This window comes from Ovis aries, chromosome 5 (genome assembly GCF_016772045.2).
Source record: "Ovis aries strain OAR_USU_Benz2616 breed Rambouillet chromosome 5, ARS-UI_Ramb_v3.0, whole genome shotgun sequence".
In the NCBI taxonomy this organism is placed as follows: domain Eukaryota; kingdom Metazoa; phylum Chordata; class Mammalia; order Artiodactyla; family Bovidae; genus Ovis; species Ovis aries.
This window is the reverse complement of record NC_056058.1, coordinates 43,313,437-43,326,052: the sequence shown is the minus strand read 5'-3', so window position 1 is coordinate 43,326,052 and position 12,616 is coordinate 43,313,437. Positions and strand designations below refer to the sequence as shown.

The 12,616-nt window shown below is 49.9% G+C and overlaps 1 protein-coding gene across 8 annotated transcripts in view; it reads left to right on the top strand.

The window, feature by feature from the left end:
- The window catches only part of VDAC1 (voltage dependent anion channel 1), a 34,536-nt gene that overhangs the window by 7,136 nt on the left and 14,784 nt on the right, over nucleotides 1–12,616 (top strand). For 3 of the 8 annotated variants that reach the window (XM_042249335.2, XM_015095470.3, XM_027969158.2), the window contains exons 2-5: nucleotides 10,132–10,201; nucleotides 10,740–10,789; nucleotides 11,693–11,845; nucleotides 11,941–11,993. In XM_042249335.2, the coding sequence (XP_042105269.1) occupies nucleotides 10,135–10,201; nucleotides 10,740–10,789; nucleotides 11,693–11,845; nucleotides 11,941–11,993 (323 nt within the window). In that variant the 5' untranslated portion in view covers nucleotides 10,132–10,134. 8 annotated transcript variants of the gene reach the window in all.

The following is a 12,616-nucleotide window of genomic DNA, read 5'->3' as shown; positions in this document are numbered from 1 at the left end:
TTGAATGTGGCTGCAGACTTGGGCTGAGCCTAAGCGTGTTCCACCTGAGGCCTGGAGCTGCCGAATCACCTCCCCTCTCCAGGGAAAATAGGGAAATGAGCTCCTCCTTTGCCTAAATATGCTGTTGGTAAGGCCAGGGCACATTGCCCAGGGTCTGCCTTCTTTCTATCCCAGCTCTGAACTGAGTTCCTACAGGGTCAGACTTAAGCCTGATACAGCTTTGTTTTCAGTGCTTGGAGTGGTGCCACTTGGCAGTAGTAGGTACTTGAGAAGGGTCTGTGGGGGTAAATGTACTCTTACTTTTTATCCAAAGTAGACTCACCCTTTTGACAGAAGGATAGGTTTTTGTTTTTTTTTTTGCCATTCCAGCGTGTGACTTAGTAGGTGCTCACTCAGTATCAATATTTGTGGGATTATTGAAGGTTATGTGTAGTGGCTGCAGGCCCAGCCCACAGTCCCTTGGTCATGGACATCCTCTTCGAGGGACACACATCTCATTCACTTCCAGAAGATGATAGTCTTTGTCTTGCAGAGTCACAAATAATTAAGGAGCTACAGCAGTGTGTAGAGCCCTAGAGCTGTGAGAGGCAAAACTGCTTCCTAATTTGAAATAATTGCTTTGAACATGTTATCCTCATTCTGCGACTTTCCGAGTCCTTTGGGAAGCTTGTTGAACTGGTGTTTCTGGCTTGTGGGGAAGGGTGACTTTGGTGAAGGGGGTTCTCCTAAAGCCCGTGGGCCTGGTGCCTCTTCTCTCTCTGGTGGTGAGTGGGTCAGAGGCTTCTGCTGGAGTTGTCCTGAATAAAGTGCTTGACTCTGGGGTTGGAGGCTGTTCTCAGTTGATTACTTTATTTCTGCTATTCTGTAGGCATGGGCTGTTTGTAGATAAATGGAGGGGCTCAGGGGAGGACCAGGAGTGGGGAGTTGTCTGTGGGTCTCTGACCCCATTGGATGCTAGGCGGAGGTGGACAACCACCTCCAAGCTGGTGGTCATGGGGGATCTTCACCCCTGCCTTTACTGGTAAGATGCTTCCAAAGTCCACTTTGCTGTCAGTGGGGATTTCTCAAGGAGTGACATCTTTGGGAAGAGAGGCACATGTGCCTGAGGGTCAGCCCAAGCCTGCAGGCAGCCCCTCAGGGTGCTCAGGGCAGCCTTGGGCTCCACTGTGGTCGCCCCTCAGTTGCACTTGGGCACAAGCTTCCATTTCACTGCCTGCTCTCCCAGGGCTGAGGGTGAGTGGAAATCTTAGCTCTCTGCCTGGAACTATGCTGGAAAGAGTCCTGGGGAGCAGACTGAGCTTGTGCAACACAGCTCTGACATGAGCCACAGGGTCTAGTACACAGGCTGAGTTACTTGCTCGTTCCTGTTTCTCTGCTGTAAGAGTGTGATGATCATCGTTTCAGCCATTCTTTATTGAGGGCCTGCTCAGCACCCTCCTGGCCGGTTGACATATGAACTATGATGTTGAATCCGCTGCCCTCCAAGCCCTGGGGGAGGAGTACTGTTGTTTCCATTTCGTGGGTCGGGAGGCTTGAGCACAGAGTGGTGAGATAGCCGTCCCAAGGTTACACAGCTCAGTGGGAATGGTGTTGGAATTCAGGGCCTGGTCTGGCCAGCCCCCGGTCCTGGTGCTTTCACTCTGCAGCTGCCACTCCAAGGTGCCACTCTGAGGAGCTAATAGATTTGCGTGCCTTTTGAAAGGTAGACCTTGCTGTTCAGAGGGAAAGTGTTACTCTTTTACACACTGATCAGAGTGAGTGTGTACCTGGGTGGGTGAGCAGCAGTCAGTGGAGTCACTCTGTTTATTGCAAGGGCAGTGGCTCAGGGTGTTTGTCAGGAGAAGGGTCAGTTTTTTCTTGGGATGAGGAGGGAGGCATTCTTCCAGGACCTGGCTGGACAGTATTCAGCTAAACAATGCCTCATTATGGCTGGGGAGGAGTCTGGACCCTGTGATTCAGGATGACCTTTTGGCAGCCTGCCCAGCAGCTGTAATTATGATAGGAAACATAAAGTGACAATCTTAAATAAATACTACCTGTGCCTGTTACATGTTTTCTGGGTCCCAGCTACTGTGTTGTTGCTTAGCTGTTTATGTACTAAGTTGCTGCCGTACTAAGTGCTGTATACCAGCAGTCTCATTTAGTCCTTGAGAGGGCTGCTGAGTCAAGTACTCTTACTCTGCCCTGGAACTGAAGAGAAATGAGATGCAGATAGGTTACGACCTGCCTAAGATCTCAGAACGAGAGACTGGTGGTGGAGTAGAATGGGAACTCAGGTGTGCTGGACTCTCGAGTCTACCCGCCCAAGCACTGTCTGTTTTACCCCCACTGGGGCAAGCCAGGCAGCAAACCTCCTGCTCGGGCAGGAGCCTCAGGGGCTCCTGGGACCCAGACCTTGGCATGCTGCCTGCCAGCCCAGGTCTTCTCCTCTTGATGGGTGGGTGGGCAGGCAGGGTGTCCCCAAGTCAGCTACATTCTCTCGAGGCTTGTGGAAGGCTGTGCCGGTGGTGGCTCCGCTTCCAGGGTGTTTTAAAATAGAAGCAACGCTTGGAAAGCCTGGCTGCCCTCTGTGAGACACTCATGGAAGGGTGTGGGGAGGAGGACAGCCGCATTGAGAGCACAGACCTCCCCGAGCCCGGGCATTGCTTTGCCAGCATCCCGGAGATCCAGTCAAAGCCATTCTCCTGGGCTGCCTCTTCTGGTGAGAAAGTGTGGGTGTAGCGAGGCTCCTGATGGTGTTGGCCTCACGTGTTGGCTTTCAGAGCAGCTCTGGCCTCCTCCTGGAGAAGTTTCTTTTCCTGGGCCCCAGAGTTTGGAGGAGTTGCTTTTGCTCTAATCCCTGGCTGGTCGGATGCTCCTCTTATAGGCTGGCCCCGTTCTGCCCTCCATAGATTGTCCAGAATGGCGTTAGAGATAGCAGAGCTGATAATTCCCTGGTGGTCTACTGGCTAAGACTCTGTGCTCCCAATGCAGGGGCTAGATCACTGGTCAGGAAACTAAATCCCACATGCTGCAACTAAAGATCCCCCATGCCACAAGGAAGATCGAAGATCATGAGTGTCACAACTAAGACCCAGGGCAGCCAAATAAATAAATATTAAAAAAAGGAAAAGAAAGAGCAGAGCCAAAGGCTTTTGCACAAGTCTTCCTTCCTAAGGGGAACCAAAGATGGTGATGCTGATGGTGATTGATTGTGTGTGGATTAGGGACCTGTGGGAATCAGAGGTACACTCCCACGGGGTAATTAAAGAAAGCATGATGAAGGGATCATTTGCAAAGGTGTGGGCAGAGTGTGGGGGACCTGAGAGGGAGTGTGGGCCTCTGGGTCCTTTAGAACCAGGAGGGGGCCCTTTGGCAGGAGCTGTGGCCTTGAGTAGAGGGAAGTCACTGCCCACCTGAGGCTGGTACTCCCTGTTGGCTGAGCCTACCCCACAGCCCACAGGATCAGTTCTTTGGGCACAGATTAGGACGCAGGAGGAAAGTGCATCTGGAGGGGCAAACAAAGAGTGTCTAGAGTAGGGGGTTGTGGCAGCACTACCATTTATCGGGTACTCACTGTGTGTCAGACAATTCTCCGTGTTCTGTTTACCTTACTTAATCCTTGCAACAACAGCAGTAGAAAGACTCTGTTGTTAGCCCCATTTTATAGATGAGCAAAATGAGACCCTAAGCGTACCAGTGGCTTGTCCAAAGTCACACAGCTAGAGCCTTTGCCAGTCTCGTAGCCCCTTCCAGTAGTCACTGCGCCCTGCTACCTGGGTACTCAGATGAGTGGAGAAATTCCATGGCAGGTGGCTCTTGATGTTTAGGTCCTGGTCTTCTTATATCCTTGTCGTTGAAAATATTGTCTCTTGATTCACTGGGTGTTACCTGTGTTCAGAAGACTTGCTCTCAGCTGAGCTGTTCCTGCCTGAGCCCTTTGGACCCGTGGCCACTCCGCTCTCTGTATCAGCGGTTGCAGTGGTCGTTGGCTCTCTGAGGGCATCAAGGCCCTGCTGCCTGCATCCTTCCAAGGGAGCTTCTGCGGAGAAAAGAGCATACTTCAAAGTGGGGGATTCTGGTGGGTGCTTGATGCAGGGAGCCAGCCCACTCTTCTCTGTGGCATCTGAGGGATGCCCTGCCTGTGTGATAAGCAGGGAAGGAGGCTTCTGAGTCAGTGCCTCAGGCGAGTCGCACACACTGAAGTTAGGGAGCTCTGCCCTCCTCCTGCCTTCTGGGCAGGGTGGCCAAAGCTACAGCTGGTCACCTGAGGGTCGAATGTGCCCCCCGCAGGCCTTACCTATTAACCCTGCCACCTCTGTGATTTAACTCTCTTCCTGGAACCAGTATCGACACTGAGAGAGCTTTTCCTTCTGGTACTTCTGCTGCAGCAGCCTTTTGCAGTGTGACTTAATTTCAGACACATTTGTTAGGTTTTTAAATTTTCTGTTCTTAGCTTAGAAAAAAATTACCAAGTGCCCAGACAACTTAAGTGATTAAATAGAATCAAAAACGAAAATGCTATTTTAATCTCGCTCCTTTCCTAATCCCCTTTTCCGTTCTAGAAGCAGCTCTGAGGTAGCCACAGTAAGTTTTCCTTCAGCCACATGGAGTTATACGTATTCTGTGACTTGCTTTTTTCATTGACGTGTTAGTGGCTGTCTGTGCCACCGTGTGAAAATCTCCCTCATCCTTTTTGGTTACCACACGGTGTGCCTTAGTTTGCAAGCACCATAATTTTTATTCATTTGTTTCTCTGGTGGTGGACATTTAGGTTGCTTCTGGGTACCGTGTTAAAAACAACCCTGCAGTGAGCACCCTCGTGAGCACTGGGTGCCCCTGCAAGTGTGTTCTTAGCAGTGGCATGGCCACTAGGATTACTGCGTGTCCCCTTGGGCGCTGCCAGCAGTGGGCTCCTCGGGCGCTGTACTGTACTGTAGTCTCCTGCTTGGCGAGAACGGGAGTGATCATTTTCACCAGCAGTAGGTACTGTCATTTGTACTTGTGCAAATCTGTTGGTTGAGTGACCTTCCCAAACACAGATGTGTCGGTCTCTGTAATGTGGCTCCTTGAAGCCCTTTGAACAAAGTCCGTGCTTGGTTCTGAGGTTAGAAGTGGCAGTGCTGTCTTCTGAAGGCGCTTGGTTGGTCTCCTCAGCTTGAGTTCAGCATTCCTTAGGCCATTGTGAGGGTGGGGCACGTTAGTTGTGGGTCTCCCCAACATCCGTGGTGGGCTTGCTGGGTGGCTCAGCAGTGAAGAATCCGCCTGTGAGGCAGGAAACACTGGTTCGATCGCTGGGTCGGGACGACGCCCTGAAGCAGGGCATGGCAACCCACTCCAGAATTTTTTAAAAAAATAATTCTGTTTATTTATTTTCTGGCTGCGCTGGCTCTTCGTCTCTGCGTGGGCTTTTCTCTGGTTGCAGTGAGCGGGGGCTGTCCTGTAGTTGGGGTGCACAGGCTTTTCCATGCAGCGGCTTCTTGTAGAGCACACACTCCAGGCCACGCGCTTCAGTAGTCATGGCACGTGGATTCAGTAGCTGTGGCTCCGAGCTCAAGAGCACACGTTCAGTAGTTGTGGCACACAAGCGTAGTAGCCCTGCAGCCTGTGGGATTTTCCCAGATCAGGAATTGAACCCATGTCTCCTGTGCCTCCTTCATTGGCAGGTGGATTTTTTACCACTGAGACACCTGGGAAGCCCCCACTCCAGTATTTTTACCTGGAGAATCCCATGGATAGAGGAGCCTGGCGGGCTACAGTCCATGGGGTTGCAAAGAGTTAGACATGACTGGGGTCCACCCCTGGCAGCCACCCCCACCCACCAGAAAAGCCCAGCAGAGGGGTGGAGCCCTTGTCGCCCCCTGCAGAGTCCCTCTGAGCACGCCTGCCCACCTGTGCTGGGGCTGCAGCTTCCCAGTGGGCGGAGCTCCTGCCTCCTGGTTACATGTTTACTTGTCCCTATTATCAGATACTGTTTCCTTTTTTTCTACTGTAAAAATACTTTGATGCTTGCTGCACATTTACTCATTAAACAGACATTTATACTGAATACCTGCTATTTACTGGGCCTTGGCATGTTTGCACACATAGCCTTGTCCATATTTTGGATAAATGTGCGCATGCCAGGCTCTGGGATGCTCTGAGTCCAGTGGTGTGATCTGGGGGCAGGTGTGCATTTTTTAGGGGTAGTGGGGAGCTGGGAGCAGAGAAGCTGCCACTGTCATGTAGCTCATGAGTCCAGGAGGATGTGTCCTCCCGTGATGGAGGTTACATAACTGTTACGCAGATCCTGCTGGGCGATACACTATCTCTCCCTTCTGAGCTTCCAGTATGGGCTGGCTTTTCATTCCTCAGCTGGAGTGGAGCTTGCATAATCTGTTCAAGGTCAGCTAAGGAGTGTTGGGTAGGTAGGCTGGCAGGCAGTGGAGGGGAACCAGTGATTCCTGTCTTCTGGTGTGACTTATTTGTCTTTCCCAAAGTCATCAGTGACTACAGGCAGGTCTGCTCAGCCTGACATGGCCATTTCTTGCTTCCCACTTATCTTTGGGAACCATGCTCCCAGGCTTTGCCTTGAAGCCATCACCCAGGTAGAGACCCGGGGCCTTGCCTTCCCCTCTGGTTTCCGTCTGTCCAGGGCTGGCTGCCTGCCCATGTCAGAGTATCCTGTTTTATGCTCAGTCTCGGGAAGCTGAGCTTCTGATAGTCTGTGCTTCATGTGTACATCCTTATGTTTCTACTTCTGTATCCACTGCAGTGAGCTCACCACCAAAAATTGAGTTTCTGTCTGTCACCATATAGTTGATCCTTCACCCTCAGCCCCCGCCCCCGCCCACCACCCTTTTCCCTTCTGGTAACCACTACTCTGTTCTCTGTGTTTGTTTGGGTTCATTTATTTTTGTCTCTTCTTTTTGCATTCCACATATGAGTGAAATCACAGGGGACTCAAAGAGGATATGTCTCTCCAAGATGGAGGTTACATAAAAGTCTTCTCCGTCTGACTCATTTAATTTAGCATGATACCCTCAAGGTCCATCCATGTTGTCATAAATGGCCAGATTTCATCTTTTTTTTTTTCAGTGGCTGAGCAGTATTATGTCACGTGTGTGGATGCACACACAGACACACATACACATGCGTGCCACATCTTCAGTGTCCATTCAGTTGTTGATGGGCTTGTAGGCTGTTCCATTTCTCGGCTGTTGTAAGCAGTACAGCGACGAGGATAGGCGTGCACATGTCTTAACGGATTCGTGTTTTTGTGTCCTTTGGATGAACACTGGAAGTAGAATTGCTGGATCATGTGACATTTTAAAGGATCTCCATACTGTTTTCCGCAGTGGCTGCGCCAGTTTACACCTCACCAGCAGCACTCGATGGCTCCCTTTTCTGAAGACGCTTGGACGGATGCTGCAGAGATGATGGGGAGTGGTCTGGAGCTGATCCAGGTGGTGGGAGGGGCCAGGACCAGGGTTCAGCCCTGTGCAGGCAGGCTGTTAAGTGAGTCAGTGCAGGCAGGCTGTTAAGTGAGAAAGCAGGGTACTGAGTTCTCTCCCCCTCCAGTCCTGGCCTGAGAGAGCATGGGTGGCAATCATTATTTCTACAGTCAGATTGTTTTTGAAGCAGGTGCTGAGAACTGTGTTGGGTGCTGTTTGCCGTTGTAAGAAGGCTGAGCTCAAACAGGCGGAACTGCTTCGGTCCTGTCAGATAAGTGCAGCCAGAGACAAGAGGCAGGCAAAGAGGAAGACCACAGGAAGAGCAGAAGGGGGAGCTACAGCCACGCAGTTGTAGGGAGCCTTTGGCGAAGAGGGCGGCAGGGTCATGCTCTCCTTGGCGGGTGTTGCCTCAGGCTGAGGAGCGGGTTTGGCTCCACTCAGCCCCTGGCTCCTGTGCGCCCTCCCTGCCAGCTGCTGTGCTGGGGATGCAAGGAGGGCCTGGTCTTATGTGCGCTCGCTCCGCCATCCTACCTCTCTTGTCCTGGATGGTAATCTCCTTAGTGGCCACTTTAGGGTGATTTTTGCTGTGGGTGGAGTGTGTTTTGACAGGTGGCTTTGCTTTTCAGTTTTGGGGATTAGGGATAAGCAAGGGCATTTGGGGAGCATTAAATGATGAGTGTTCTGCCTCTTTCCTGAGGGATGGACTGGTCCAGATGTGAAAGTCGCATGTGCCTGGTGAGGTGGGTCCTGGAGCCAGGGGAGGGTACTTGGGAAGGCCTTGACCCCTGAGGTACAGGGGGTCTTAGCTGACCTGGAGATGTTGGGACTGGACCGCTCTCCCTGTCACCCGGCTGGGGCTGAGTTTGTGCCCAGGTGGGAAGGGGACGGCACTGAAGAGGGGTCCTCTGTCCACTGATAACTGTTAGTGCTGGTGTGTGTGCAGAATGTTTGGGGCCCTTTGCTGAGACATTCTGCATGTTTCCTTGGGGCTCTGTTACCTTAGCCGTCAATCCCCGGTTGTTTCCTTGCTTCTCCTGGGAGGGGCCGAGGCCCATCTGTGGGCTAAAGCAGGGAGGGCCTGGTGGTTGGTTTCCTGGTCTGTCCCTGGGGTGGGTGTGCCTACGGGGTTCGTTTGGGGTGAAGGGGGAACTGGTTGGGAGAGGGAGGTCCACAGACTTGGGAAAAAACCAGTCGAAGCAGCCTAAAATGGGTCTTCCCCTGTGTTCTTTGTGCCCTGATCCTAATGTGGGCTGAGTTGTCTTTGGTTCCAGCCTAATCATGTGCGAGAAATAACAACAGCAATAAAAATAGGATCACGTAAACAGCTTACTGGGCTGCTCCTCTCTGCTCTGATACAAAAGAGAGCTGGGACAGAGCTAGCAAAACCTCTGAAAAAAAGTAAACTAGGACTTGGACCGCAGTTTTATAATTTAAACTGTGGAGGCTTGCAGGTTGGTTTGTTTTTAAACATTATGCTCGTGGGTTCTGTGTGCTCCCTGCAGTGTCTTTGAAGTTAAGGCTTTGGTCAGGCTGAACTTACACTTGTGACGCTGCTTCCCCGGGATCACTTGGACCACTTTTCACTGGTTTCCCACTTAACCAGGAACATGCCCTGTGGATGTTTGTTTACGTGGGTACATGTGTATGTGACTTTACACGGGGTGTATGCAGTTCCCGTTGGGTAATTTAGGTGTCCTGTATTTAAAATAGATACATCTTTGGGTTACTTGGAGTTTTGGCCAATTGAGGCTAACAGTTTTGGAGATGGAGAAGATGCAGAAGATAATGCTTTCTCACGTTCCCCTCTCATCCTGGGTGGAGCACGGGGTGTGTGCCGTCCAGATTAGAGTCTTAATTCTGGGTACATAATGTGTCAATGCGGAGGCTCCCAGCAACACAGCGTGGTCCTTAGGGTGAGGACTATTGGGAGTTCTTGCCTTCTTTGAACACTGAGGTGTTTAATAAATGCTTGTTGACTGACATAGTGATATGCATCAATCCCAAGTAGTACTTTGAGAGTCGGTTTTAAAAATAAAGTCACAGTGGTACTCAGTAGATGTTTGTTTGAATTAAATTTGGGAGGGATGTGTTTGCATTTCCTTCCATGGGAAAAAGTTGCCTAGTTAGGTAGGTAGGTTTTACTCTTTCCTCTGTGAGGAATATGATACTCTAAAAGTGGGTTCCCATAAAATACAAATGTTTTGTGAAATGTTGAGTCCATTCTGACACATAGTAGGTACTCCATAAATGTTTGTTGAATGAATGAAATTAGAATTGTTTGGAAAATATGATACTCTGAAAAGCCCTGATTTCTATTCAGTGTATTTAATGTCCTAGCAGTCAATATTTTGTAAGAAGATAATGTTTCATTGGCAAGAGTCCTGCAGTTCAGTAAAGTAGCTGGCTCATGGGAGTGTGTCTTTGACAATCAATTCATTTAGCAAATACTGACTGACTCCTGCCATATTCTGGGCCTGTGCTTAATCCTGGGGATACCTAAGAGAAGAGGTCTCTAAAGTCAGACTGGTCTGCTGTCAATAAAAACCTACTGGGTGTTTCCACCTCTGGCCGCAGAAGCAGCAGGAGACTGCACAGGTATCTTTGTCCACACGTGGGGGAAAAAGGTACCTGGAAGTCAGTGCTGATGATTTTTATTGGTGGAAAATGAATATCTGTAATTTCCAGAGTGTTTATTATGGTGATTCTTTTATTATAGCAGAAGATGGCTGTGCCTCCCACGTATGCAGATCTTGGCAAATCTGCCAGGGATGTCTTCACCAAGGGCTATGGTGAGTGTTGCATGGAGTGGCCCTTCAGCTCAGAGACTGGGTCCGCTTGTTTGGTATTCTGCCCGTCACAGTTGGAGAGAGCTGGGTCAGTCAGCTCTTAGAACCTTCATGTCAGGGGAAAGAGATAAGCCTTCTATGGCTAGTCAGGCAGTTTTGGTTGCGTACCCAGTTCAGGTCGGCGAGCGAATTGCTCAGACTAGTGGACCTTCTTGTTTCCTCTCCCAGGCGGGAGCAGGTCTGGGTGCCGCTGCGGTGGACTGCGGCTTCTAAATTTAGCTTTTCCTTAGGCTGGTGCTCATGCTGTCACACACCTTTTTCTCAGACTCCGCTGGGGCTGCAGGTGGGGCTGTGCCTGTTCCCTCTGCCACTGTTCCGTGGCAACCAGTCTCCATGGCAACCAAGCTCCACCCACAGAGGCAGGCAGCAGTGGAGACTGGTGCCCTCTGCACTCATGGCATTTTTAAGATTTCCTAAGGGAGGCAGAGATGCTGCTCTTGAGTTATTTAACCTATTAACAGTGACCATGTTCTTTCTTTAGGATTTGGCTTAATAAAACTTGATCTGAAAACAAAATCCGAGAATGGATTGGTAAGTTGTCTGGCCCACACGGAGTATGGATATTTATTGTAGATCAGTAAATAATAAATAACTTCCATCTGAGTGGCAAGCAAAGGGACTTTTCTGATTGTGGCAACTTGTGGTTGTCACATTTATTGCCTCTTCTGTGGAATGGGTGGTCCAGGGGAACCAAGCCACTAGGTCCCCAATTCACCACCTATTAATACTCATAGGAATATGAGGCAGGCCTCCGATTTATTTTTCCTTATGTATCTTATTTCAAATATTGACCTGTGTTCCATACCACATGATTATTTAATAAAAAAATTAGTAGTATCTTTTAGATTGTGCATGTAGTAATTGTTGGAAGGAAGAAGTTTTGGGTAGAATTACTGCAATGTCTGCTTTAGCTCAAAGCCTTTTCTCTGTGTGAGCCTGGAGACAGGATGGAAAGAGGACATGATGCCTTCCTGTCCAGACTGAAGAGTTGCAGGGGAGGAAGGAAGCTGTCTCTTGATATAGAATTCTCCGTAAGATTCCTTTAGTTAGCGGATTCCATCTTTAAATAGTTGTTTAGTTGCAAAGTCGTGTCCAACTCTTTGCGACCCCATGGACTGTAGCCCACCAAGCTCCTCTGTCCTTGGAATTTCCTAGGCAAGAATACCAGAATAGGTTGCCATTTCCTTCTCCAGGGAATCTTTCCAACCCAGGGATAGAATTCGCATCTCCTATATTGGCAGGCGGATTCTTTACCACTGAGCCACCGGGGAAGCCTTTTTGACACTTTAAATATCTAATTGAATTATAGATGGAGCTTTTGCACCCAGACGTTCAGGGTCTCACCTTTTGCATAAAGGAAAGTGCAGTCCATTTAGGGGTGGAGTGATGCAGAATGAAGTGCTGGCATGCAGGCTGTGACTGTCTTCTTTAAAGGAATTTACGAGCTCAGGTTCAGCCAACACCGAGACCACCAAAGTGACGGGCAGCCTGGAAACCAAGTACAGATGGACTGAATATGGCCTGACGTTTACAGAGAAATGGAACACTGACAACACACTAGGCACAGAGATTACTGTGGAAGATCAGGTAATGGTCATCTGTGGAAAGAGGCAGTTTTACCAAGTGACGTCTGCTGGCCTGTCTTGTGACTAACCCTGTTGGTGAATTTCTTTTCTGTTCAGCTTGCACGTGGCCTGAAGCTGACCTTCGATTCATCCTTCTCACCAAACACTGGGTAAGAATTTCATCTGTTTTCTCCTTAAGGACACTTAGCAGTGTTTTATGGTGAGGTTCATTCTGTGCTGTTTGTTATTGTTTTACTGGCCTCAGCTGAGGAGGCTGCAGGATTTCTGGTCCAGTGATGCTCCATTCCTTGTGAGTGAGGCTGCTGGTAATGTTAAGTGGCCAAGGCTGTAGGGCGGTGTTTGGAAGCAGGGGCTAATGGGTTGCTGTTGCTAGCCTTATTTTTTTCAGGCTGGAGAGCCCTTTCCCCAGCTTCCTACTTAGGGACACTGAGAGTGTGTGGGCTTTAATTGCAAGGTGGCTCCTGAGGCTGCACATTTCTGCTTCAGGCCCTCCAGCCACAGGCAGATTAGGCTTGCTGGTTATTGAGGACCTCGGTCTTCCATCAGGGAAGGTAATGAGCCATCAGTGCTGCAGTGCACGAGACACAGAAGATGCAGGTTTGATCCCTGGGTCAGGAAGATCCTCTGCAGGAGGAAAATGGCAGCCTATTCCAGTATTCTCGTCTGGAGAATATCATGGACAGAGAAGCCTGGTGGGCTGCAGTCCATGAGATTGCAAAGAGTCGGACATGATTTAGTGACGAAGCACAGCACAGCACGGGAGGCAAGAGGA